The 26,315-nt window shown below is 47.0% G+C and overlaps 1 protein-coding gene across 5 annotated transcripts in view; it reads left to right on the plus strand.

The window, feature by feature from the left end:
* The window catches only part of ZFHX3 (zinc finger homeobox 3), a 255,495-nt gene that overhangs the window by 92,535 nt on the left and 136,645 nt on the right, over positions 1–26,315 (plus strand). For all 5 annotated transcript variants that reach the window (XM_070770839.1, XM_070770840.1, XM_070770841.1 and 2 more), the window contains one exon: positions 2,464–2,960. In XM_070770839.1, the coding sequence (XP_070626940.1) occupies positions 2,464–2,960 (497 nt within the window). The remainder of the gene's footprint in view (positions 1–2,463; positions 2,961–26,315) is intronic.

The raw sequence follows: 26,315 nt of genomic DNA on the forward strand, positions 1-26,315 counted from the left end.
TTAGCACAGCATGGAGAAATGGGTGGCTTGCCAAGGCACCTCTGTTTCCTAAGTAGCCAGCTGGCCATGGGACATTTGCACCAGGTTTAAGAACTCCTCTGATTCTGCTTTTGATTGTAAGTGGTGTCTTTTAATCCCTGTGTCTCTCTGAGGATGTGCTCAGGGCAGAACTCTGTGCCAGGGTGTCAGTCTCCAGCTTTAAAGTTAAATGTGGGGGCAGATGGGGTCCTCTTCAAGACCATCCATCTGACGTGACTCAAGAGTAGGCACCAGCTAAGTTCTCAGTGCGCGCTCTCTCCCTCAACACCTGACCCGCCTGTGAATTGGGTGAGGTTCCTCCACTTCTTGGGGACTGAATTTGTTCCTTCCAGCCCAGTGGATGTGTGGGAGCACAAGCCCTGTGTGTGGTTCTCCAGGGTATAGTTCTCAGAGGGAGTTTTGGCTTGCCCATCACCCCCATTTCACTGCTTCTCTGCTTCTGTCTTGGATTTGCATTTCACTTTAAGAGCTTGGGATGGCAACAGGGACTTATTTCATTTGCGTGTGCCAAGGACTTCTCACTTTCACTCAGGCACCCAGCAAGTGACAGCTGAATTTCTCTTTGGAGTGGTATTGATGTGTTGAGGTTAAATTTTAAAACTGAAGAAGATTTGATGCTTCAGGTGGTCGGCATCAGAAACAAATATATGTTTGCTCCTTGTCTTACCCTCCAGGCAGTTTCTGCTTTCACTGAACATCGAATGTGTTTTGTGGTTGCTGCCTGGCCTGCATCCCTATTAAGGGATGGAGCTTTTAGGCTTTTTTCCCCCCATCTCTTTTTCTCTCTTGTCCTAAGAAGAATGTCATAGCTATGGCTCCTCTCACCAGGGGAGATGGCAAGAGAGAAGACAGGCAGAAAGCTTCCAGAGTCTTCTGGCACGTGTATGCAAAAGATTTCTGTGGCTTGCTAGACTGTCCGCAGGCTTCAAATCCAGCCACTCTGCTCAGTCAAGCCTGGACTGAGCTCCTCACTCAGAGTACCTCGTACAGCAGAAATAAGAAAAAAAATTTTTTAAATAGTAACATCTTTTCTTTGATTAGCTATTACGTTGGATTCTAATCAGTCATTAAAAACAAAAACAAAAAACCTTCAGCCCAACCACATGTGAAAGGTCAGGTTTAAATATCAGTTGGGGAGTGGCACCGGGAGACATAGCTTGAGCGTGTATGTGTTTAGGGGAGAAGCAAAAAATAGAAGCCGACGCTCGGCATTCTGCTCGACTATAGGCTTCTAGGTAACGGAGGGAAGGCTGCTCTTTCCAAGCCTTTCTCATGACAGAAATAAGAGCTCACAGTATTAACTTACCGTTGGTGAGTGAGAGCCAGCCCTTGGTTTATGCAGGGCCATGATGGACTGAGAAAGCCGGGCTGGAGAGGGAGGAGCAGAGCCGTCTCAGACCCCGATTTTCCAGGGCTGTGAGCTGACCTTTGCGTTTCACTGCTTATCTCCACCCAGCTTGCTAAACCTGTAACATTTTTGCTGCTCTGTACCCTGACTGGCATGGCAGATGTTTGGGCCCCTGTGTGGAGAGCTGGATACCCTCTAGAGGTTCAGCAAGGAGAAGATTGGATCCTTGTCCTAAAGAGGCTGCACCTGTATTGAATGGCTGAGATAATGCCAGAGGGGAACATGACAGGTCCCAGAGTAGACTTACATTCCACGCCGTGTGGGGGCTCATGGACAAGAAATGATTGTACTCATGGGGAGATGTGGGAGGAGCCAGCGCCTCTGACAGGCAGGTGTGGTGAGGAATAAGGAGATCATTCTGGAAATCTCAGATTTAGAGCCACGCTGTCCACTACGGTAGCCACTGACCTAACTGTAGATGAAGTAAAAATGAAAAATGCAGCTCCCCAGCTCTATCCTAGCCACGTGTCAGGTGCCCCATAGCCACACGTGACTAGTGACTTTCACATTGGACAGTCCAGATACCCAGAGTTTCCCTCTTCACAAAAAGTTCTGCTGGGCAGCGCTGCTGCTCAGCCCAGTTCTGATTTGCTGTGAAGGCTTGGGGTCTTAGAATGCAGCTGTGACTCAGTTTGAGGCCTAAAGCCTCAGATTCTCCTACGTCCAGTGAGTGATGCTTTTATGTCTGTCTTTTCTGGGATCTGAGTGAGGAGCTGAATTCAAACATTCAAGAGATTATATGGTTCCTACCTTCTTCTAGGCATTCTTTTACAAAGGGAAGAAAACAAACGTAACAACACAACCTTCCACGAATTTCAGAATGTCCATGAGAGAGATCTGACCACATCAAGCTGATTTTCGTTGTAAATTTTCCCAGTGGATAGCACGCTGTGATGCTTGAGATGTGATCTTTTCTCTGCTGGAACCTGGCTCAGGGATGGTGGAGGGTGGGCAGTGCCTCAGGTAGGAACACTGCGAGCCCGGCCTCTAATTCTCTCCCTTCTCTTTCCCCGCAGTGGGCGGTGAAATCCCCCTAGACATGCGGCTCGGGGGCGGGCAGCTGGTGTCGGAGGAGCTGATGAACCTGGGCGAGAGCTTCATCCAGACCAACGACCCGTCGCTCAAGCTCTTCCAGTGCGCCGTCTGCAACAAGTTCACTACGGACACCCTGGACCTGCTGGGGCTGCACATGAATGTGGAGCGCAGCCTCCCGGAGGAGGAGTGGAAGGCGGTGATGGGGGACTCGTACCAGTGCAAGCTCTGCCGCTACAACACCCAGCTCAAGGCCAACTTCCAGCTGCACTGCAAGACGGACAAGCACGTGCAGAAGTACCAGCTGGTGGCCCACATCAAGGAGGGTGGCAAGGCCAACGAGTGGCGGCTCAAGTGCGTGGCCATCGGCAACCCCGTCCACCTCAAGTGCAACGCCTGCGACTACTACACCAACAGCTTGGAGAAGCTGCGGCTGCACACAGTCAACTCCAGGCACGAGGCCAGCCTGAAGCTGTACAAGGTAAGCCCCGGACTGTCTCTGGAAGGAGTGGAGCAGATCCCCCGGGTGACCAGCAGGCTGGGGGCAGACGGACACTTGATGCCATTAACTGGAGGGACTGGTGGCTGGCTGGTGCCCTGGCATTGGGAGGGGAGCTGGTGACACGGTGGAGGGCTTCAGCTGGGAACTGAAGGATCTCTCTGCGGGGTGCCTCACTCAGGGGCCAGGTTGTATTATAGCAGCCCAGTACTATGCATTGTTCCACCTACCTTCCTTAGAACTGACTTCTTTCCTAACTCACAATTGCCATTTCCCTAGTTCCCCCTTTACCTTTGTGCTCACATGTTTCTCTGTAGGCTTTCTGTTCTCCTTTTCCGTCTGGTTTTCCCCCCCCTGTTTTTAGCCTCTGCTCCCTGAATGCCCCCTGGGGTGCTTTGTTTATTTGTTCATTCATTCATTCATTCAGGAGATACACATTGAACCCCTCCCATAACCCAGGCCTGTTCTGAGCCTGCATCCATGCACAAGGCAGACAAAAAGTCCCTGCCCTCCCATAGCGTCCATTCTTTTGGGGGATGGGTGATCGACAAAGTAAATAAATTATACAGTAGGCTAGAAGGTGGTGAGTGCTGTGGGGAAACACATGGTCAAATGAGGGGCAGCTTTTTTCTTTTTTCCTGTTGGCCGTGTTCTCTGCCTCTGTTCTCTTCCTCGTATTTTTTTTTTTTTGCTGGGCTTCTGCCTTCCTCCTCCTCCTAAGTCCTCTCCACCTCTCATTCCTTCCAATCCCTCCTTGCTCACCCCAGCCCTCCTTGCTCACCCCTCCCTGCCCCCTTCCTTCTTCCCCTCAGTCCATAGACGGTAACGAGGAGGAGGTGCTCGGATACTGTAATAGTCCTTCCACTTGCACGGCAGAATTGCTCCAGACGTTTCTATTGATTTTCACTGGACTTAAAGCCTCACCTTTTTCTCTAATCATCCCATAATGGCTTTAGTATGAACAATCAGGTACAAATCGCCATAAATCTGCCCAGCCTCCCTCCACGTCCCTTCCACGGCCTCGCCCTGTCTCTCCGTTTCCCTCCCTCTTGTTATCAGCCTCTTCTCTTTCCGTTCACACCGATTCCCACATCTGTGGGCCAGTGTGCGCTGGGTTGCCCCTCACCCTGAGCTCCTTGAATCCCCTCTCTGCTTACAGTGATTTTAAATGGAAACTCCAAATAAGGAAGACCCTGATCCTGGCCCCACATTGGCCTCTGCTGAGACTGATAAGCGCAATTCATTTTATAGTCGTTCATTCTCAGCTTGTCTAGAGGCCTGTGTTACATGGATGAGAAACCATTTTCAGGAAAGGAGGAGAAAGCAGGCACAAGGTGGTGGGGATAGAATGTTCTGGAATTGAGTGCTGACTCAGGCATGAATGGGCTCAAGCGGTGTGGAGGGGAGGGTCTGGACACCAGACAGCCGAGCCCGCCCTGTTCTCCGTGAGCTGGACCCTCACTGGTTGGCTTCCCTGAGTGCCACCCTTGGAAAGAGAGGCTCCTGGCCATCAGTTTAAATCAGAGGTTCTCACTGGCCACAGGGTGGTGCCAGTGTGGTCGCGAAAACCTGATGGAGATATCCGTGGGAAAAAAAAAAAAAGTTTCTAAACGACCCAACTGAGCAAAAATTAGTACGAAGGACTTGGTGTGGCCCTAGAAGGTCGTATGCAGCTTTGAATGCGGTCCTTTAGAGGTGGCATGAAGCTGGCCTCTTCCATCTGAGGAGAAACATTGCCTTTTAGGTTATAGAACGCGTGGGGTGGTCATTAACTGTCCACACTGCGGCCTCCAGTAAGAGCAGCCTTGGGTTTGCTTCCTTCCAAAGGGCCTGGAACTTGGGGGATTTGCTGACTGCATCCCTTGCTGGTCCTCACTCCCTGTCCTCTGGGCGCACCTTGAGAATCGGGTAGAGGTGGTGTTCAGGACGGATGTGAGGGAAGCGACTCGAGCGTCACCCTTCGTGCTTTGCTCAGCTAGCCCCGGACTCTCATCCTCCCCGGCCGTAGTTCTCTCCTCTTTTTTCCTTAGTAAAGATGGAGGAGTCTCCTGCTCAGGAAAGGCAGCGTTGCAGAAATGAAGATGCTGGAATGCAGGGTGAGATGCGGGGACCAGTGCTCAGAAGAGAGGTGCCCAGGCAGTGTGTATGGCTGGCACCCGCCAGGGGTGACCTCCACCCACATTCAGGACAGAATTCCCTGGGTCAGGAGCCGAAGGTCGTTAGTCTGGTTTCATTAGCTTGGGTAACAAATGTCCCCATGACTCTGCTGTAGGGGGTGGGGAGCTCTTCTACCCACTCCCAGATGTGACCCGGAACCTTACCATTTGAGTGCCTGCCTCAAGGCCTTTCTGCCCCATGATGTGACTGAGATAAACTTCTCTCGCCACCGAGGGGGTCCCTAGCACAGGGTCTTGTCAGTCCTGGGATTTGGGATGGGGATTGGAGGTGGTTCGAGAGTCAGCTTTTCTGTAGGCCCTGGTGTGGCCTGTGGTAAATGGAGATTGATTGCATGTTATTTTTCCTCTTGCTAATGTAATCCATTAGCCCAGCACATGCATAATCAGTTTAGAGCACAGTTAACTGGATATAATCGAGTTCTTTACTGTCTGCTAGAGAAACAGCTCCAGATGCTGCTGACCCGGGGAGGGCCCCCAGCTTCTCACACACGGCCCTCCTCACTACCCCCTTCCCCATGGCCCACCCTCGCCCCTGCCCTGCCCCCACCCCACCTCACCCCATCTTGGTTCCCCGGCAGATTGCTCATGGATTGGTCAAGGAGATGCCCACACTTGCCTTCTGCTGCATCTGCTCAAGTGGCCGTGATGTCTTTGACTTCCTCGTGGGTCTCCCACCCTCTCTACCCACCCTCTCCTCTTCCTTTTCCATGCTTGAGGAGACAGACCAGCGGGCTCAGGGGACACTGGCAGAAGTGTGGCTTTCCAGTCTGTCACTGGGTCTCAGGTCCAGAGTCTCTCCCTCTTGGTGTCATAAATCCTGGCGCGTACGTTGCTGGATTAGGACTGAGCCGTCTGAAAGCATGAGATAATTTCTTATCCGGACATAGGAGAGGGTTGGGCTGATCAGCAAAATGGAGAAACGGGTGATTCTATCTCCCTTGCCTGGGATTGTCTGGTTAGTTGGGATTATTGTGTGAGAGTGGTTTTTAAATCAAGATTAATGTTCATCGACTTCTTCCTGCCTCCTGGAAGTAAAAGAAAGTAGGGTTCAGGTGGAGAGCCCCTGGCATCAGATGGAAGCTGTTTCCTTTTTGCTTGGCTCCCAGGTTAATTTTCTGAAATGCTTGTGATTGAATTCCTTGAGTCTTTAAATGCATTAAGTCCTCCTACATACGAACTAGTTCCACTCTGAGAGGGTGTGTGTAAGTCCAACCAAGTTAGCCTAGGTACCCAACTAACACAATTGGTGATATAGTACTGTACTGTAATAGGTTTATAATACTTTTTCACGCAAACAATAATACATTTTAAAAAAACACAAGAATAAAACATTTTTAATCCTATAGTACAGTCTTATATAGTACAAGCTGTAACAGTGTACTCTTACAGTACACCATCTGGCACACAGGGGCGGACATCGAGTGAACAGGCAAGAAGAGTTACTGATGGAGGAGGGAGAGGAGGCGGGAGATGGTAGGGCTGAAGTATCATCAGCAATAGGAGACGGAGGGCCGGCTGCCGTTTCCCTCACGCCTGACACTGATGGAATACATGTTCACATCTTTGAAAGTTCACAACTTGAAGGTTCGTGATAGCGGACTTACTGTCGTGGTGGCTCTGGTCCAGCCCCCAGTGGTCGTATGTCCATACCCTCATGGTTGCCATCATGGGCACTGTGATTGAGCGACACTGCAACGCAGCGGGAAGGCCAGGGACCCCAGTCAGGCTTAGAAGCCGAACTCTTGTTTTTTTTGGTTTTTGTCTATAGCGATTCAGCAGAGCCAGAATGGAAGCGTGTTGTGGGTAAGATGCTTGTCTCTCATGAGGGCTTGAGGGCTGGAAGGGGAATCCCTGACTGCTTTCCCACATAAATGTTTTCACTTTTATCTTGGAGGACCTGCTCCTGAGCCCCAGTCTCCCACTCCTTCCCCCTATAGCAATGCAGGGTGCCCTTGCTTGTCTTAAATAGTAGGGGAGGGGAGGGCAGCAGGTACTGATAATGTCTGCCCTCCACTCTCCTCTGTGCTAGGCAGGTCATGAGCCAGGGAGTGGGTTCAGGGCTCACACGAGCCCTTCTGTATTTATCTGGACTTCCCTGCTGTCCCTGGCGAGCTCTCTGAACATTGAAGTGTTTTCTGCTTTGGGGAGGAAGGTGCTGAAAGGGCAGCTGGAGATCAGTGCACACCTGCCAACTATCAGAATCTGGATTTCACTTTGATGTTTTTCTTCACTTGAGAGTCATTGGGATGGAAATCCATCAACTTGAGCAGATAGATTAAGACCCCCACCAGAATCTGTTACTCCAACAGTTCCCAGCTGACTTGCCTTTGATTGGGCCCAGCCCCAAGTTTTCATATTAATCTTAAGTTGTACACAAAGAAGCTTGTCTTCCCCCAGAGTTGAGTCTGGACCCCATGTGGGATGTGTAGGGCCCCCCAGGCAAACCGAGGGGGAGACACCAAGTCTCTTTGGCCTAAACTAAGAAGTAGAGTATGGTACCAATTGACTGAAAAACAGGTACCCAGATTCTCTACATAGTGGACTTCAATGGTGTTGGGATTATTTGAGGTAGAAGGAAGGAAGAAACCCTCCACCAGACTCTGCATTACTTTGGAATCTATCTTCTCAGTTGTTTTCCTGATGTGTAAGAAACTCATGGTTCACTCTCCCAGCAGGGCCGTAAGTTCTCCAAAGGATGGATGGACAGATCAGATGTACAACAAGTCAGACAAAGAGATTTGGTCTGAAGTTTGCATTCTTCATGCCCTTTTATGGGTGCTCAGCACAGGGGGTCTTAGGCATGCAGCTGCACACTTTGTGCCCACAGATGGTGACTGGCAGCCTTTGTCCTGCCTGGAAAACAAAAAGCTGCCCCTCCCGCCTCCCTCCTCCTCCTCGCCGCCCTGATGTGGCTTCGCGTCTGAAGCCCTGTTACAGGTGTCATCTGGTTTACATCGTCACTCTGGAACCAGTTTCCTTAAACCTTGTTTTCTCATTAGGGCGACTGTTTATTTATTTATTTTTTAAGTGCATACCTCTGCCTTCTTCTCTCTATACTTTGGTGCCTTCAACCAAAAATGAAAGGCGGGGAGTGTTTTCCTGTGGCTGATTTAGAAGGTGTGAAAGGCCAGATGTTTTGGTAAATCTTAGCACGTTTCGCCTTCATGCCTTCCATCTCCCAGCACAGCTGGGGGCCTGAAGTTCATTTCCCTCACTTGATGGCTAGGCTCGCGAGGTGGGGACTCCTGGGGCCAGACTGGGAGACTGCACACACGGGCCCCTGGTCACTCCTGGAGAGCTGGGTGAGCCCTGGCAGTGGTTCTGGCCACCAGCTAACTTCAGGGGGGCTCTGGGAAGGTGGAAAGATTGAATCTTTTTTTTTAGAGGCAGGGCTCATACTGGGACAGATTGACCCCTTCAGTGCGGTAGGAACTGCGGCCAACACGTGATGTAGGAGTGCTTGCCCAGCAGATGGCCAGTGGGTGCTGTGTGGAAGGTCGACACCTCACTGCAGCCTTGCCCTCCCTCCAGAACCATCTTGCATCTGCGAATCCCTCCAGTGTACCATGTGATTCAACACGATCTCTCAGCTGATTGGCTCTAAGCCAGGCTTTGCCCTCTGGTCACTGGGCTACACAGACTTTACGTCAGGAAGGTTGGATCCCTGGTAACCATTTGGCTCCACACTTTAGATACCGAATAATGGAATCGGAATCTTACTAGGTATGCCTGTTTTTAATATGTCCAGTAGTAAATATGCCACCTTGGGAGTCCCTGGCAGTCTGGTGGTTAAGACTCAGTGCTGCCAATGCCGGGGGGCATGGGTTTGATCCTTGGTGAGGGAACTAAGGTTTCGCATGCTGCACGGCATGGTCAAAATAAACAACTAAATATGCCACCTATTGAAAAACCGGTTGCATAATCATTTTCCATAACAGTTCCTCCTTTTTTTCCCCCAAGTACTTTTAATATTTTTCTTTTCTCTCACCCTTCCTGAATCCTTTTTGTGGATGGTAAAGAACTGAGGAGACTCCTTCAGAATATTATTATTCTTACTTGTTACAAGACTAGCATTCCGAGTTTACCTCAAGTGTAAATGAATAATAAAATGTGGATTCCTTATTTTTTATAGTAAAAATTATTAGTATGAGTAATGTGTGTTCACTGTAGAAATTTTGAGAAATCCAGATAAGTATAAGAGAATATAATTATTTGCCTAATCCCTTCAAAGAGGATAACATATTTTTCTTTCTTCCTTTTTGATTTAACAAGATGGGTCAGGCATCTTACAAAATTGGAATTATGTTGCATGTATACAGTATTACACCTTAGCCCTTTCTCATACCTTTAAGTGCTTTTCAAAACTCTATAAAGTGGAAGTCCTTTTTCTACTCTCCAACTCTTCTCTTAAGATATGGATCACAAGTTATCTAATTATCTCTTTTGGGGTTGTTGGTTTTTTTTTTTCCTATGCTTATAGTGATAGAATGTGTGTGTGAGTGTATACATACATTTTATTCCCGTATGAAATCTCTTAGCCACACACTGTGCTTTTGGTTTGCTTTTTGCATGTAACCTGTCATCCTGAAAATGATTTCAGGTCATAATGTATCGATCTAGGTCACTCTTTCTAGTGGCTGTGTAGTTTTCCACTCACTGACCAGGCCCTTGCTGATGTGCCCTCATGTTACCTGCGGTTCTGAGCTTATGGTAGGGAAGTCTCTGCACACTCGAGCTGTTCCAAGAAGAAGGCCTGCTGGTTTTAGGGTGCTGTGCCCATAGATAGAGTCCTCCCTAATGGCCCTTCAGAAAGAAGACCCTTGCAGAATATTATTAACATTATTAGGAATATTTCAAATATTAAGTTTTAAGTATTTTAACTGTTAAACATTTCAAGTTTTATTAAGAACATTTTATCCCCTCCCTCTAATAGATGATGTTCAAACTCCCACATGGTGACCAACACAGTCTTATTTTTCTGTTTTCATCCCATTTGTGAATTTGTCCCAGTGTGCATCTCTTCAATTGTTCGGGTGAAGATGTTTTCATGCATTTATTGTCCATCTGAATTTCTTGAGTGGCTTTTCTGTTCATAGTCTTTGCCCCATTTTCATTCATTCTTTCATCTATTTTGGTGGGTTGGTCTTTTTTTCTGATGGATTTGCAAAACCGTTGGTTTATTGGGGCCCCAGTTCCTTCTGTGCCGTGGATATTGCAGTAGTTTCTCTGGGTCTGTTATTCATCTTTCACTTAGCTTATAATATGCTTCAACCTACAGGAACTTCTCATCTACGTGCTGTCCAATCTGCACATCTGTTTCTTTATGGTTCTGACTCTTTTCCCAGGGGGGCTCTGTCTTGCTGCTAATATTATAATAAAAGTAATCACTAGCTCCTGCATGACACTTACCACTAGCAGGTACTGTCATACCTGCTTTACAGGTATTCATCGATTTATTCTTCTGTTGACCCACCTGTTTTCACGTGGGGGAACCGAGGCAGAGGGCGATGTAAGTCACCAGCAAATGAGCGTTGTTGGAGTCTGTCTTCAAACCCAGGCAGGTTGGCACCACTTGATGGATAGTTTCTTCAGTACTTTCTCCCCACATTTAAGACTTTCCTCTGTGAGAGATACATATGGTATATTGTAGGACTCTATATTGTGTGATTTAGAACTACGTTTTCCTTCAGGTTGGATGGTTGGTTGGTCAGCAGTTTCTCAAATAGCTCTTCTTCCCTTGCTGATGTGAGAAGCCCTGTTCATTGTCCCCCATTTGTAGATCTTACAGAGCAGCCCTGAGTACTGTGCAGATTGGGTCAGTCTGGGCATGTTTACCAAGTATTGCTGTCAGAAGCACTGAGGTGCAAGAAGAGGTAATGGAGACAGATGCTCTATTTTCCAGGCCTGTGAAGCCCCACAGATGGTGTTTCTTCCTCGCCCCTTTTCCTCGTCCTCTCCCATATATCCTCCGGGGTGGAATTTCTTGGATTAATTACCTTCATCAAATTCACCGGGATGAGGGAGTCTCTAGGAGAGAAGGGGGCTTGAGAGAGGGGGCAATTTTTTTGTTTGTTTGTTTCTTAGTGAAGACTATCGGAGAAGGCGATGGCACCCCACTCCAGTACTCTTGCCTGGAAAATCCCATGGATGGAGGAGCCTGGTAGGCTGCAAGTCCATGGGTCGCTAGGAGTCAGACACGACTGAGCGACTTCACTTTCACTTTTCACTTTCATGCCTTGGAGAAGGAAATGGCAACCCACTCCAGTGTTCTTGCCTGGAGAATCCCAGGGATGGGGGAGCCTGGTGGGCTGCCGTCTATGGGGTCGCACAGAGTCGGACATGACTGAAGTGACTTAGCAGCAGCAGCAGCAGTGAAGACTATGGGTCTCACCATTTAATAGAGAAAGAACAAATACTGAATGTCCAAAAAGTTTGCTTTTCCGAAGTTCTTATTCGGGTAGTCTGGAGATGGCATTGCTGTGTCTACAGGTTTCCAGGAGGGGCTATTTTCAGCTACTGGTGACAGGTCTCCTTCTGGGTTCCAGAGAAGATGGGCCACGACCCTTCACCCCAGCTTGAGGAGTTGGGTAGTCTAGGAACTATACCACTTTGTCAAAACACTTAACCCTCCCATCTCCCCTCTCCCTCACCCCCACAAATCCTTAAGTGAGCCCTAGACCTTCTTGGGAAAGAAGAATTTCAAACTCTCCATCCCCCACCCCCACCCCAGCCCCATACTCCCAGTGGAATTCTTTTCATGGACGCCATCTGCCATCTTAGGGGTGGTCTGTGACCCTTAGGAGAATTTTGCTGTGAATATTCCATTGCCTCTACATTCCAGAGTAATTCCATGTGCTGCAGTTGCTCCAGGTAAACCCCGTCTGGAGGAAAGCTGTGCCAGCTCATAGCAGGCAAAGGTGTAAACCCAACTTTGAGTCCTTTCAACTTGCCCACGACTTGGACTAAAAGGGCAAATTTGAATACATTTAGTCCCAACAGGTGTTTCTGGTTTTTTATTTTGAAAGGGAAATTATAAGGGAACAATTAAGCATTGTCAGGAACATTGTTGGAAGGCAAGAGTTTTTAAATAATTACATAATACACCTGAACCGAAGCCTTGAGTCTTTTTTTTTTTTCAACATAACATGAAACTACAAATACTATTTAAGTGTAGAGTAGGAAAGCCTGTTGCTATGAAAACCATTTTGGTAGCACTGAGTCATTTTATACTTTAATATTTAATAAACTTAGGTTTCCAGTGCTTTTTTTTTTTAAGCAACCAGGTTGTAGGGTGAAAGTTAAAAATATTAACAGCCAAAAAAAAAAATTCTATTGCTCACAGAGATATTGGAGGTTATTGAAACCAGCAACATCAGACTGGTGACCCCGTGGAGCACTGAAAATAGCACAGGGACTTTCCTGAAGGTCCAGTGGCTACGAATCTGCCTTCCAATGCAGGGGACATTGGTTCCATCCCTGGTCGGGGAACTTAGATCCATATATGTTGAGTGCTGAAGAATTGATGCTTTTGAACTGTGGTGTTGGAGAAGACTCTTGAGAGTCACTTGGACTACAAGGAGATCCAACCAGTCCATCCTGAAGGAGACCAGTCCTGGGTGTTCATTGGAAGGACTGATGCTGAAGCTGAAACTCCAATACTTTGGCCACCTCATGTGAAGAGTTGACTCATTGGAAAAGACCCTGATGCTGGGAGGGATTGGAGGCAGGAGGAGAAGGGGATGACAGAGGATGAGATGGCTGGATGGTATCACCGACTCGATGGACATGAGTTTGAGTAAACTCTGGGAGTTTGTGATGGACAGGGAGGCCTGGCGTGCTGCAGTTCATGGGGTTGCAAAGAGTCAGACATGACTGAGCGACTGAATGGAACTGATATGTGTGTGTGTGTGTGTGTATATACACATATATATACATATATATACATATATGTATATATGACTTACCTTTAAAAATACCACAGCAAACACAAGGTCAAGGTGCCAATTTAGCAAATAAAAGTATGAAATACCCAGCTAAAGGTAAATTTCAGACAAAGCCACATAATTTTTATTCTAAGTATGTTCCATAAAATAATAATCCTATTTCTTATCTGAAATTCACGTTTTCCTGGGCACCCTGTATTTTTGCTGGCAACCTTTCCTCCAGATGATGAAGAAATTCTCTCACAGTCCTACCAACTGGCCCGACGGGAGCATGAAGAGAGATAAGTGGTTTCCGTGTTGGTAAAGCCTTTTTTTTTTTTTTTTTTTAATGGGTCCCCACAAAAGAGGAAAATTACAGAAGCCTCTAATGATGATTTCCAATTTTTGTTATTTATAGAAAACTGTCATATCAGATTTTCGCATTTTCTACATTAAATAAAGTGCTTTTCCTATAATGAAATCTGAAAATTTCTCCAGAGCTATTTGTTAAAATTTGTTTCTCAATACTTTTTTCATTATTCCCTTCTATTTGAAGTGCTCTCACATCACACGGCGAGATGGATGACAGCACGCCCCGTTCGGTGCTTTGCGGCTTTGTCCGGTGCTTCCACTGTCCTTGCTCTTGCTTGACTCCTCAGGCCTCTTCCTGCAGCTGTAACTTGTATGTAGGTGGTAAAAATTCACAGCCCTTGAGCTCCGGCTGTTTTGCGTGTGCCTCCCACATGCGGGATGCTCATAGGAGATGCTAAAGCGGCTTTGAATCGGGACTAATCATCAGGTGTGAGTAGCAAACCTTCTCTAGGGTCTGTGTCCTCATTCTGTAAAAGCCAAACTAGTTGGAAGGTTAGAAATGTTTATCTACTGATAATATTTGATTTGTAACCTGTTAATTAGCGGAGCAGGTTCCCAGGCCCAGGACGGGGCCTCTAAAGCATACCTGGTCTCTTAGGTCAACACTTGGAACCACTGTTTTCATTTGCCTGTTGGCCTGCGCATTGGAACTGTGGGAAGAATTTCTCGTCTCCTTGCAGTCCCTGTTGAGTCTCTCTCTCTCTCTGACCACAGGCTCCTTCCTGAAGCTTTTGGGCCCCTGTAGTCACTTTTGAGCCGACCCCCGGACTTGTCTGGGTGCCCTGCCACACCACGTTGTCCTTGTCTGTCTGCAGGAGAGGAGGCCCCAGGGCCCCTGGTTCTAGGCTGGGAGTGTCCCTGCACCCGTCACCTTGCTGCCCTCTCCTGCTGTGGGCTTGGACCCCAGCACGTAGGGCACCATCCCCTGGCTTCATCTCTAGGACACCCATAAATGAGAAGGGTTTTCCTTCCTGTGGGTCAGCAGCTTGTATTGTCTGATTTTGTGCTGAATCCTGAAGTAGAATTTTTGGCTCAAGCTGATAAGTCTTGTGACATGTTGCTTATCACCTCTTTTGGGTGGGGAGCTTGTTGTGAGCGGCAGGCAGTGGGAGTATGTTTCACCTCCAGAGTCTGTACTCTGACGAGGATCCCAGTTCCTGTCTGCCTTTCACGTTGCTCTTTTTTCTGAGTCTTCGTCCCTTTGGAGGAGTGCCCAGAGAATACGAACAGACACCACGTGTACTTCTGAATTAGGAGAAGGTCACTGTTCCAAAAACTTAGGGCACACAAGTTGTCACATGTTTCTCCTGCACCCTGGGCTTGTAGGGTTCGGAAAGATAAAAGGTCACCCTAGTTGCTCACCTCGAAACCAGGATGGTTTTCAGGGTAATTGTCCCACTCTTGCTGGGCCTTCACGTTTCTGTATTTCCCTTCTCCTACCAGCTCTCTCATTTTCTAAAATCGTCAAAGATGGAGCCTGGGGAGCATTCCTTGGTTCCTCCAGTCAGCCGAGCCAGCAGGCGTGGGTCCCGGCACTGCCGTTTCCTCAGTGTCCTAGACGTGAGTCAGCCAGTGTGACTCCGCAGCCAGCTGTGGTTTAGGAAGCACTGCGGGGAAAGATTTGGCTGGAGGCATCTGCTTGCGTGTGTTCTTCCACTTCTGGTTCTTGGACTAGGATCCAATGATTTGTATTTATTTATTTTTTTTTGCCCAGTCTGAGTTCCTGTTAGTGATGGCCACAGCTGCCAGTGTGGAAAGATGCAACTGTCTCTCCAGGGACCGGAGTTCTGTAAGCTTGTAAGCTTGGTCCAGGCTCATCGTGTCCAAGTTTGAATCCACACCCGCCTACCCTTCTCATCCCTGTCCTCTTGCTGTGATCATATTTGCATTTCTGGGCCTTTGGTCCTTTGAGTTTATCCGAAGTCCAGCCTCGGGCATCTGTGGGTTTGTTACGAGGTAGTGAGTCCTCACGTCATTCTTCCTTCTTGACTTTTCCTCTCCGATGTTCCAGGACCCAGAGGACCTCCAGAGTCCTTGAGACACTCCTCCGTTCTCACCACCACCCACAAACAGTGTCGTGTGCTTTTCCCACTTTCCTGGCCTGTTCTTTCTTCCTCTTGGTACGTGGCAGCTGGAATCCAGTCTCACCTGGGGAAGTCTCAGACAGCAATGACAAAGCCCAGCTCCACCGAGGGAGACTAATTACACAGCTAATTAATCCAGCAGATGTCACCGTAAATGCTCGTTTCTTTATAATTTGGATCTACATCTCCGAGATAGGCTTTGGGCCCTGATGAAAGTCTTTTTTTTTTTTTTTTTAATTCAGACTTTAAGGGATAGCAGGTTTCCTGGCCCGCCTTTATGTTCTGGTGACAGATCCCTGGTTTTCCAGAGAGCTCTCTCCTGCTACTGCAGCCACAGACGGTTTCTCCTCCTCGAGTGCGTGTCACACCATTTGGCACCAGGCTCGGTCTCTGTGTTACGTGTCAATTTGTTTCTCCAGGAAACCTCTGCAGAATACAGGCTGCCTTAACTTGCAAGTATCTGTTGAGAATGCCCCACAAGACAAGGAGACACCCACAGATGGTTACTGATTTCTTTCCCACCACTCTCCTGTCTTTCCCAAAAGCAAGTTGGTTTGCCACGAAGGTAGCTGAAGAGTATTTGAAAGGTGCCGTTTTGATATCGGATGGTGAAAACGTATAGAACACCCGTAATTGGGCGAGTGAAATGGAACAACGCACAGATAGGATCAAAAAGGGTTCTTGGAGTCGGGGAGGGATGTTGGGAAGCAGGAGCAAGGCAGTGTTTGTGGTTCCTCCGCCACTCAGTGATAGGAATGGATCCGGCAGACTGCAAGGCTTGCTTTTCTGCAGGTGACCTGGGGGTACTGTGCACCTCACAGGTTGTCCTCAACCTCAGGCTGGCAGCTGTGCCTGCTGAAGCTGACTAGTTCCTAGTGGGGGGGCGGGTATTGCCCCCCGCCCAAGGCCGTGATGACAGTTCTCCCTGCTAACATCCCCTTGCCCTCCCGTGGTCGTGCCCACCTGTGAGTGAAATCACTGTGTCCCCTCCTGGCTTCTGTGACACCAGTCTTCTGGTTTCTCTGGTCCCTCACTAGCCTGTCTCCTTGGTCTCCTTGCTGGCGTCACTTCTGTTATTTACGGTAAACGCTTAAGACTTCAGAACTTGGCTCAGGCCTGCTTCTTTTTTCCTTTGATAGTTCTCCCCCAACAACATCTCGCTTCTGGTGACACCAGAATCTGCCCTTGAGCCCTGCACTCTCCTTGCGTCTGCTTCTGTACTGGGCGTTTCTGGTCGAATGTTTGATAGCTGACCCCCAGACTTAGTGTGGTCTGAAGAGAAGTCTTGCTGACCATATTACTGCCGAGCCCCTTCTCCCTTGGGTTCCCCCACCTCAGTCAGGGCTGTCGCCAATCTACGGTTCACTCAAGCCTGAAAGCTGGGAATTATTGTGGCCCCCTTTTTCTTTCACTCCCCTCTAGCCAAATCATCACTAAGCCTTGTTGGCTCCACCTTCAAAACATGTCTCCACCACCTTCCCTGCTATCTCTCCCTGTGTCAGCTCCCTCCTTGCTGTGCCTCTTGCCCTTGACTGTCCACTCTCCACGCAGTAATTTCATGAAGAGGAAAATCAGGTCATATCACTCCCTTGCAAAGACTCAGCAATGGCTTTCCATCCCTCAAAAGACAAGCCAGCCTTTCAGCGCTGGCTTATAAACCTCTCCGTGACCTAGACTCCACCCACCACGCCAGCCTCGTGTTGTAATCCCGCTTCCCCTCCCGTGGCACTTCAGCCGCACCAGTCTTCTGTCCCTTCAGCGGGCCAAGCCTGCACCTCCTGCTGCACCTTTGCACTGGAGGTCCCACCGCCTGGAGTGAGCATCCTTGACCTCGACACGCAGCTCTCGTCCTCAGAGAGGCAGCCCCTTGACCACCCACTCCCAAGTAGTTACTGAGAGGAGCTCCATCTGAGCCTGCTTCTCTGCATTGACAGTTATTATCTGTTTTTCTTGTTTGTTCATTTATTTATTTGTCTACCAGAAGATCGGCGACCTCGGTTGTCTTATTAATGGCTGTATCCTTGGCATTTAGAACAATGTCTGACACCAGCTCAATAAATACTTACTGAATGACAAAAGTACTTGCAGAATGTGCCTACGATTTCCTTCAGTTCTAAGACCTAGTGTAACAGCCCGGTCTGAACCCCTGACTTTACATAGTTGTCAGTCCAAAAGTGTACGTCAGAATAAACTGGATGTCCTGTGTGGACCAGAGCTTTCCAGAGCTGTTTATAACCATGCTATTTGCTGTCAGTTTTGTGCAGCTTTTTTTCCTTACTGACCCACTGAGAAACAGTCCTGGGACAATTAGCTTGTGTCCAAGTATTTTGAAAATTCTCACTTGCAGCTGGCCTTGGCTCTGTGTCCCCCCATGTTTTATCAGCCAAAATCACAATTCTTTCTATCAGCAGTCATAGAGATTGATGTTGAGGTAGAAAATGTGATGGTACTTTCCTCCTGCTTCATAGTATAGCCAGTTTTTATAGTGGTCTGTCTCCTCTACTCAATTGCAAGATCCTTTACAGCAGAATCTGTATATTCCCTGGTGGCTCAGATGGTAAAGCGTCTGCCTGCAATGTGGGAGACCCGGGTTCGATCCTGGGTTGGGAAGATCCCCTGGAGAAGGCAATGGCAATCCACTCCAGCACTCTTGCCTGGAAAATCCCATGGAAGGAGGAGCCTGATAGGCTACAGTCCATGGGGTCACAAAGAGTTGGACACAACTGAGCGACTTCACTCACTCACTCACTTATAGCAGGATCTGTTTATTCTTACCCAACTTGGTATCCTTCCCAGTCCCCAAGGACAAAAATCTTAAATATAGAAACTTAAAGACTAGGTTCTTCTGTTTCCTTCAAATCTGCACTGTTCACTCTCCAACTCTTTGCTTCTGAATCATGCTAGTTAGCCCCAGGAGAACCGTGTGTCAAAATGTATTCTCAGTAAGAGAGAAATTCCAGTTCCCTTTCCTCTTGCCCCATGTTCAAGCCGTTCCTTTAAGGAGCAGGATAATGTACTAACTTCTTTATGGCTGTGTTTCTAAACTTTGTAAACTTTGTTGACTAGTGTCCAAAAAGAGATACATTTTAATAGGTGACTAAGCATGTGTGGGAGTGATATTTTGTATATATAATTGAAACAAAAGTTTTACAAAATAATTTTATGCTTATTATATGAGCTACATTGTGATACTTTCCTTTTTATCCTATTCCCTTGGTTTTTACACAAATGCTGATTGGATTTAGGACACTGATTTTTATGATCCCCTAAGGGCTTCTCTGGTGGCTCAGACATTAAAGAATCTGCCTATAATGCAGGAAGCCTGGGTTCCATCCCTGGGTGGGGAAGATCCCCTGGTGGAGGGCCTGGCAACCCACTCCAGTATTCTTGCCTGGAGACTCCCCAATGGACAGAGGAGCCTGGTGGGCTGCAGTCCATGGGGTCAAGTGTCGGACATGACTGAGTGACTAAGCATAGCAGAGCAAGGGATCTTAGAAAAGGAGTGAGGGGGACTGCCTGGCGCAACCCTCAGAGACTCTGATTCACTGACTGTGGGTTTCTAATGTGTAGTTCCAGATTCAGAACCACAACCCTGAAGGATCAGGACCTGTAGTTTGAAAAATACTGTCATGCAGGATATATAGAAGAGTTGATGGGTGCTGGCAGATGTGTACATGAAAGTTACCCAAGTCTGGAAGGAGGTAGAGGGAGGAAGGAATCACCTCCAGTGGTCAGATCAGAACACACCTCCTGGAAGGAGGAAGGCTGGAGTGTGCTTGGACCAGCTTTGGAGAGGGAGTGATCACATTAGATGGGCAAGCCAGACAGAGGACAAAGGCAGATTGATTTCTTCTACATACTAAACCCAAGGCTGTAATTCTAAACTGATTTTAGTGACTAGCACTTCCTTTCATGCACTTGTGGTTACTATAACTTCTCAAAAAAAAAAAAAAAAAAAAAGGAAAGAAAGAAAAAAATTAGTTGTGAGCCAAACATTTCATACTGATAACACAGTGGAATTGGGGCCTTTTAAGTATTTTACTAGTAAGAAAGTCCACTCAAATAATCTGCTCAGATAATAAAAAATTATTTTTTTAAAAGTACCCCATAAATAGGCTTCCCTGATAGCTCAATTGGTAAAGAATCCGCCTACAATGCAGGAGACCCCGGTTCAATTCCTGGGTTAGGAAGATCTGCTGGAGAAGGGATAGGTTACCCACTCCAGTAGTCTTGGGCTTCCCTTGAGGCTCAGCTGGTAAAGAATCTGCCTGCAGTGTGAGAGACCTGGGTTTGATCTGTGGGTTGGGAATATCCCCTGGAGAAGGGAAAGGCTACCCACTCCAGTATTCTGGCCTGGAGAATTCCATGGACTGTGTAGTTCGTGGGGTTGCAAAGAGTTGGATACGACTGAGTGACTTTCACTTTTCACCCCATAAATGAATCTTGAACTGTAGTTAGTACTGTGTGTGCTAAAGTATTGGGGAGGGGTGGTAAAGTTTATTCACGGCTGCACTTGACTTTGAAATGCACCAAAATGGAATCATCATTGATAGATGGATAAAAGGATGGATACACAATATATATAACATTTTATTTTTTAAGTTATTTAAAAAAATATTATTTATTTAGCTGTGCTAGGTCTTAATTGTGTCTTGTGGGGTCTTCAGTTGCAGCACTCGAAGTCTTGGTTGTGGATCTAGTTCCCTCACTAGGAATCGAACCCAGGCCTCCTGCATTGGGAGCGTGGAATCTTAGTCACTGGACCACCAGGGCAGTCCTGTATTATATTAGTTTTAGCGTCAGGGTGAGAGGCATCTACTCTATGTTTTTGTTTTTTTTTTAATAAAACTCTTCTCTATTATTGAAATTTTCATGATATAACTTTGAGTGCAGAATACTAAAACCTGATGGCCAGGTGGTATTTCCACTGTGAAGTCCATACATGGAAGCTGCAGGTTTGCTGTGAGTTCTCTTCTTCACCCACACTGTCTTCCCCTCCAGCTTCCTACGAGAATGTTCTGTTGTGTCTCTGAAGATTGGGCTCAGGGATTTCTGCTTTTTTGCAGAAGAACAGAAGCACAAGACAGAAACACACCCAACTGAGAGATACCAAACCGTGCAGGAGAGGCGATGGGAGTCGAACAGGCTCTTGGTCATTCCAGAAGTGTCAGATGCTCACTAGATGCCAGGCGCTAGAAAACTTCAAGACACGATGCCCATTTGTCTCGGGAAAATCAGGTAGCTCTTGGGGTTTTAAAGAGAGAGATAGGCTCCCTGGTGTCTGTTCCAGAAGTTTCAGATGCTCATTAAATACCAGGTGCTAGAAAACTTCAAGGTAGGATGCCCACGTGTCTTAGGGGAAACCCACGTAGCTCTTGGGGTTTTAAAGAGAGAAAGAGGCTCCCTGGTAGGCTGCCGGGATTTGAATCTCAACCCCTGCCCTTCACAGATGTGCGGCTTTGGACATGGAACTTAATCCCTCTGTCTTCTTCTGCTGTGAAACAGGCTCCTGAAGTGACCTGCCTGGCAGGACTGTTGAGCAAGTTCCGTGTGATCCTGCCTGGGATGTATCCGCGAGCAGTGCAGTCCGTGCACAGCTCAATGCAGTGTGCTCTCCTCTAGGAATGCCACTTTCCTGCTTTAGATTTTCCATTGGCATGTGCAGGCCACATAGGGAAGTCATTTTATAATTGGTTTTCATTAGTTTTGAACTTGGCACACCTTGGGTTTGGGGAATAGAAAGGCTGGTGGATTGCTTCAGTTTTCTAGAAGGGAAAAAGCATTTATCTTAAGAGATGTGACCAATGTGTAGTGAAGACTTTGGGCAAGTTACTTAACTTTGGGTGATCCACCGTGAGGGGCTGCGAGAGCCCACTGAGTTCCCCTTCAGCACTGAAAGAGTGTGTTTGCAGTAATTTTTTTTTTTTTTTTTGAGAATATATTGATCTCTTCTCCTCTGTAATGGAGCAAGAAGTTATCTAGTGAAGTACTTAGCAAAGTTAGAAAGTGGTCCAAGTACAGCTTTATTTTTGCTACTTCTTCTTTGACCCCTTCTCTGAGCTGTGCGAGGAATAAGCAGTAAAGTTACTTTTACTGACATAATTCTATAGTAATATCCTGCCTAACCTGGGGACTTTAGAATTTGATTTTTTTTAAAGCAAGGCTACCCCACTAGCCCCAATAGACCCACATTTCCCTTATGTGATCAGAATTAGGTTCAAGTAAGAATTGAAGTTTTCCCCATTCCCATTTGTGTATGTATATATATGTGTGTGCTTAAGTCGCTTCAGTTGTGGTCAACTCTTTGCAACCCCATGGACTGTAGCCCACCGGGCTCCTCTGTCCATGGGGATTCTCCAGGCAAGAATACTGTAGTACATTGTCATGCCCTTTTCCAGGGAATCTTCCCAACCCAGGGATCGAACCCTTGTCTCCTACGTCTCCTGCATTGGCAAGCTGGTTTTTCACCATAACCACCGTCTGGGAAGCCCATATGTATGCATATCTGTACGTATATTATATATATATAGTTTTCAGATTAAAAGGCTAATGCGAATTCCCACTAAAGAAATTATAATACAGTAATGCACCGCACAGAGCGTGAAGATTGAAAAGTGAAAGTTACATTCTAGCTAAACAGGAATGTTTTCGGTTTTGGCGTCTCTCTGATGTCTTGTATTTGTGTCTGTTTGTGTTTCGTAACCTTGGCGATACCACAGATTGTCGTGAAGGGGGAGCAGCCTCTGAGCACAAATGAAGTATTAGCTGGAGCTGCAGAGCCGCTTTATCCACCTTGCCTACGTGGGTTCGTTTCTATTGAGAACCACCGTGTTGGTGGCACGGATGGCTTAACGTTGCTTTAGGAGTCTTCCTTCAGTGTTTACATTCGTGGCCGTGCTTATGGCTCTACCGTCCCGTCTCCATTCACCGCAGCAAACACCTGCAGTCAAATGCGCAAACCGTTTCCACGGCAACCATTTGTTATCCATTAATTTACAATATTCCAAAATTTTTCTTCAGCTGAAACTTTTTTTTCCCTTTAAACTGTGCATTCCTCCTCTCCCCTTATTTGTATATTGGAAGTTAATCTCCTTGGCTACTCAAGTTATGAATGTTTTCTCCCTTCCTCTCTTCTTTTGAAAGCTGATTTTTTTTTTTTTTTTTTTGGTTTAATGAACGAAATGAGTAAACCTGGACCTCTGGTTACAGCTCTGAGTCAGTAAGCGGGAGGAGAGGCCGCCCTCCTTGGTTTTAAAGAAGCAAGACCTAATATGAAACAGTCTTTAACAGCTGAAAACAATGTGCAAAAAAGTATGTGCAACAGAACGATCTCACCAAGCTCATTGCCTGCCTGATGGTTGGTCAGCATGAGCCGACCTGGCAAGTACACTTGAGAAACAGAGCCGCTCTTTGTCATTTGAATGGTGAGTTGAATGACTACTCCGAGGACTGAACTTGTGAAACGTTGAGTTTCATGCTGGTGTCCACAGGCGGATGAGGAAGGTGTCCATGGCTGATGTTAGGAAAGACCAATGGAACGGAATGCAAATCGATGGCAGTAACATGCCAAGTTTGCAAATTTGGACACAAATGAGGAAATGCAGAAGGAAGTTTTGCATAACAACACTCACTTCACATGTGGTGATTATTGCCACCAAATGCGATATTCTAATACGTGGAACATGGGGCATTATCATGCGCCACAATTATTACTCCTTGGGTGAAATTTTACATTTTATAACTCTCGTATGTGGATCTTTTGCATTTCTTACACACTCGGATGTAGGGGATGTCTCCGTCACTTATCTTCAATGTAATCATAACCTTCCTTATTTTTGGAAACATACAGATGTTATCTTTACTTTCTTCTCTAGTAGGATTTATGGGTATTTCTAAATGTTATTGATCCTGAGCTGTTTCTCACAGTTGGCAGCAGCAGGTGAAGGCAGACAGCAGTTTGGTTTTGTTGCTGGAGAGCTTGAATTGCCGTTGTCTTCCTAGCTATTTCCGTTGTGAAGCACGCTCGCTGTTTCTTACACAGTTGCTGTCCTGGTCACTTTGGGTATTAGGACTTGTTGGCTTCCGCATACTTTGGACTTCGGAAGCCCCTCTATAAGAGTAGATCACACGGAATCCACCGCCCCTCACCCTACCATCTAAAAAATAAATTTACCATTGTTTTTCTTTGTTTTCCTCCAATTTTAAATAGTTTGAGTTTTTAAACAATCTCAAAGGAGTACTTCATCAGATAGCACTGCTGTCTCATGGGATGATAGCAAGAAAGAGCTCGTAAGGGGAGTAGGTGTAAAATGTGTTATATATACATATATAAGTGTGCTGTGCTGTGCTTAGTCGCTCAGTCGTGTCCTACTCTTTGCACCCCATGGACTGTAGCCCACCAGGCACTTCTGTCCATGGGGATTCTCCAGAAGAGTATACTGGAGTGGGTTGCCATGCCCTCTTCCAGGGGATCTTCCCAACCCAGGTATTGAACCTAGGTCTCCCACATTGCAACCCACTCCAGTACTCTTGCCTGGAAAATCCCCTGGACAGAGGAGCCTGGTGTGCTGTAGTCCATGGGGTCACTAAGAGTTGGACACAACTGAGAGACTCCACTTTAACTTTTTACTTTCATGCATTGGAGAAGGAAATGGTAACCCACTCCAGTGTTCTTGCCTGGAGAATCCCAGGGACGGGAGAGCCTGGTGGGCTACTGTCTATGGGGTCTCACAGAGTTGGATACGACTGAAGCGACTTAGCAGCAGCAGCTCCCACATTGCAGGCAGATTCTTGACTGCCAGAGCCACCAGGGAAGCCCCCCCCCAACATACGTATGTGTGTATATATACATATAATAGATGTTTATATATATATATTTAAGTGAAGGTTAAAGAATATACAGCCTTGACGTACTCCTTTTCGTATTTGGAACCAGTCTGTTGTTCCATGTCCAGTTCTAACTGTTGCTTCCTGACCTGCATACAGGTTTCTCAAGAGGCAGGTCAGGTGGTCTGGTATTCCCATCTCTTTCAGAATTTTCCACTGTTTATTGTGATCCACACAGTCAAAGGCTTTGGCATAGTCAATAAAGCAGAAGTAGATGTTTTTCTGGAACTCTCTTGCTTTTTCCATGATCCAGCGGATGTTGGCAATTTGATCTCTGTTTTCCTCTGCCTTTTCTAAAACCAGCTTGAACATCAGGAAGTTAACAGTTCACGTATTGCTGAAGCCTGGCTTGGAGAATTTTGAGCATTACTTTACTAGTGTGTGAGATGAGTGCAATTGTGTGGTAGTTTGAGCATTCTTTGGCATTGCCTTTCTTTGGGATTGGAATGAAAACTGACCTTTTCCAGTCCTGTGGCCACTGCTGAGTTTTCCAAATTTGCTGGCATATTGAGTGCAGCACTTTCACAGCATCATCTTTCAGGATTTGAAAGAGCTCAACTGGAATTCCATCACCTCCACTAGCTTTGTTCATAGTGATGCTTTCTAAGGCCCACTTGACTTCACATTCCAGGATGTCTGGCTCTAGGTGAGTGATCACACCATCATGATTATCTGGGTCATGAAGATCTTTTTTGTACAGTTCTTCTGTGTATTCTTTCCACCTCTTCTTAATATCTTCTGCTTCTGTTAGGTCCATACCATTTCTGTCCTTTATCGAGCCCATCTTTGCATGAAATGTTCCCTTGGTATCTCTGATTTTCTTGAAGAGATCTCTAGTCTTTCCCATTCTGTTGTTTCCTTCTATTTCTTTGCATTGTTTGCAAAGAGATCCAACCAATCCATTCTAAAGGAGATCAGCCCTGGTGTTCTTTGGAAGGAATGATGCTAAAGCTGAAACTCCAGTACTTTGGCTACCCCATGCGAAGAGTTGACTCATTGGAAAAGACCCTGATGCTGGGAGGGATTGGGGGCAGGAGGAGAAGAGGACGACAGAGGATGAGATGGCTGGATGGCATCATTGACTTGATGGACGTGAGTTTGAGTGAACTCCGGGAGTTGGTGATGGACAGGGAGGCCTGGCGTGCTGCGATTCATGGGGTCGCAGAGTTGGACACGACTGAGCGACTGAACTGAACTGAAGTGAAGGTTTATTTCCTGTTGTCCCCCTTTTTGTGTTGGGGGTCTCAGAGCCCAGCACATTCCTGTGACTGTAGTTGATTCAGCATAATTGATGCAGTCTCATTTCCCACAGTGATGAGGATTATATCAGCTTGGTTTAACAGTCTCATTTTCTGCTCCCAGTGCACACTTGTTTTAATGTGTTTCAGTTAATGAGGTAGAAGAGAGAACGAGGTGTTACTGTTTATACGCAGACAGTGAGTTTGTACGGGGAGCCCCGCCACAGCCCATATGGCCCCAGGCGTCCTCAGTGGCAGGTCCCACAGAGCGAAGCCTCCTTTTTGGAACATGTCTTTTTTTGTGGCTAATGCTGATAATGATCATTAGCTATAAGATTTCCTGATACTCTTTATAATGGCGCCTCTTGGTGTGTCTCTCATGTGTCATGAGGAGAAGGTATAACTTGTCTCAGAGCTTGGGGTGCATTCAAGGGCATTGATACTGCACCCCCCACCCCCACCCCCAACACAGAGACACAGGTTTGATTTTCTGAGTTGGGAAGATTCCCTGGAGGAGGGCACAGCAGCTCACTCCAGTATTCTTGCCTGGAGAATCCCATGGACAAAGGAGCCTGGCGGGCTGCAGTCCATGGAGCCACACAGAATTGGACACGATTGAAGCGACTTAGCACATACATGCCCACCAAAAAACTTTGTT

This window comes from Bos indicus, chromosome 18 (genome assembly GCF_029378745.1).
Source record: "Bos indicus isolate NIAB-ARS_2022 breed Sahiwal x Tharparkar chromosome 18, NIAB-ARS_B.indTharparkar_mat_pri_1.0, whole genome shotgun sequence".
Lineage (NCBI taxonomy): Eukaryota > Metazoa > Chordata > Mammalia > Artiodactyla > Bovidae > Bos > Bos indicus.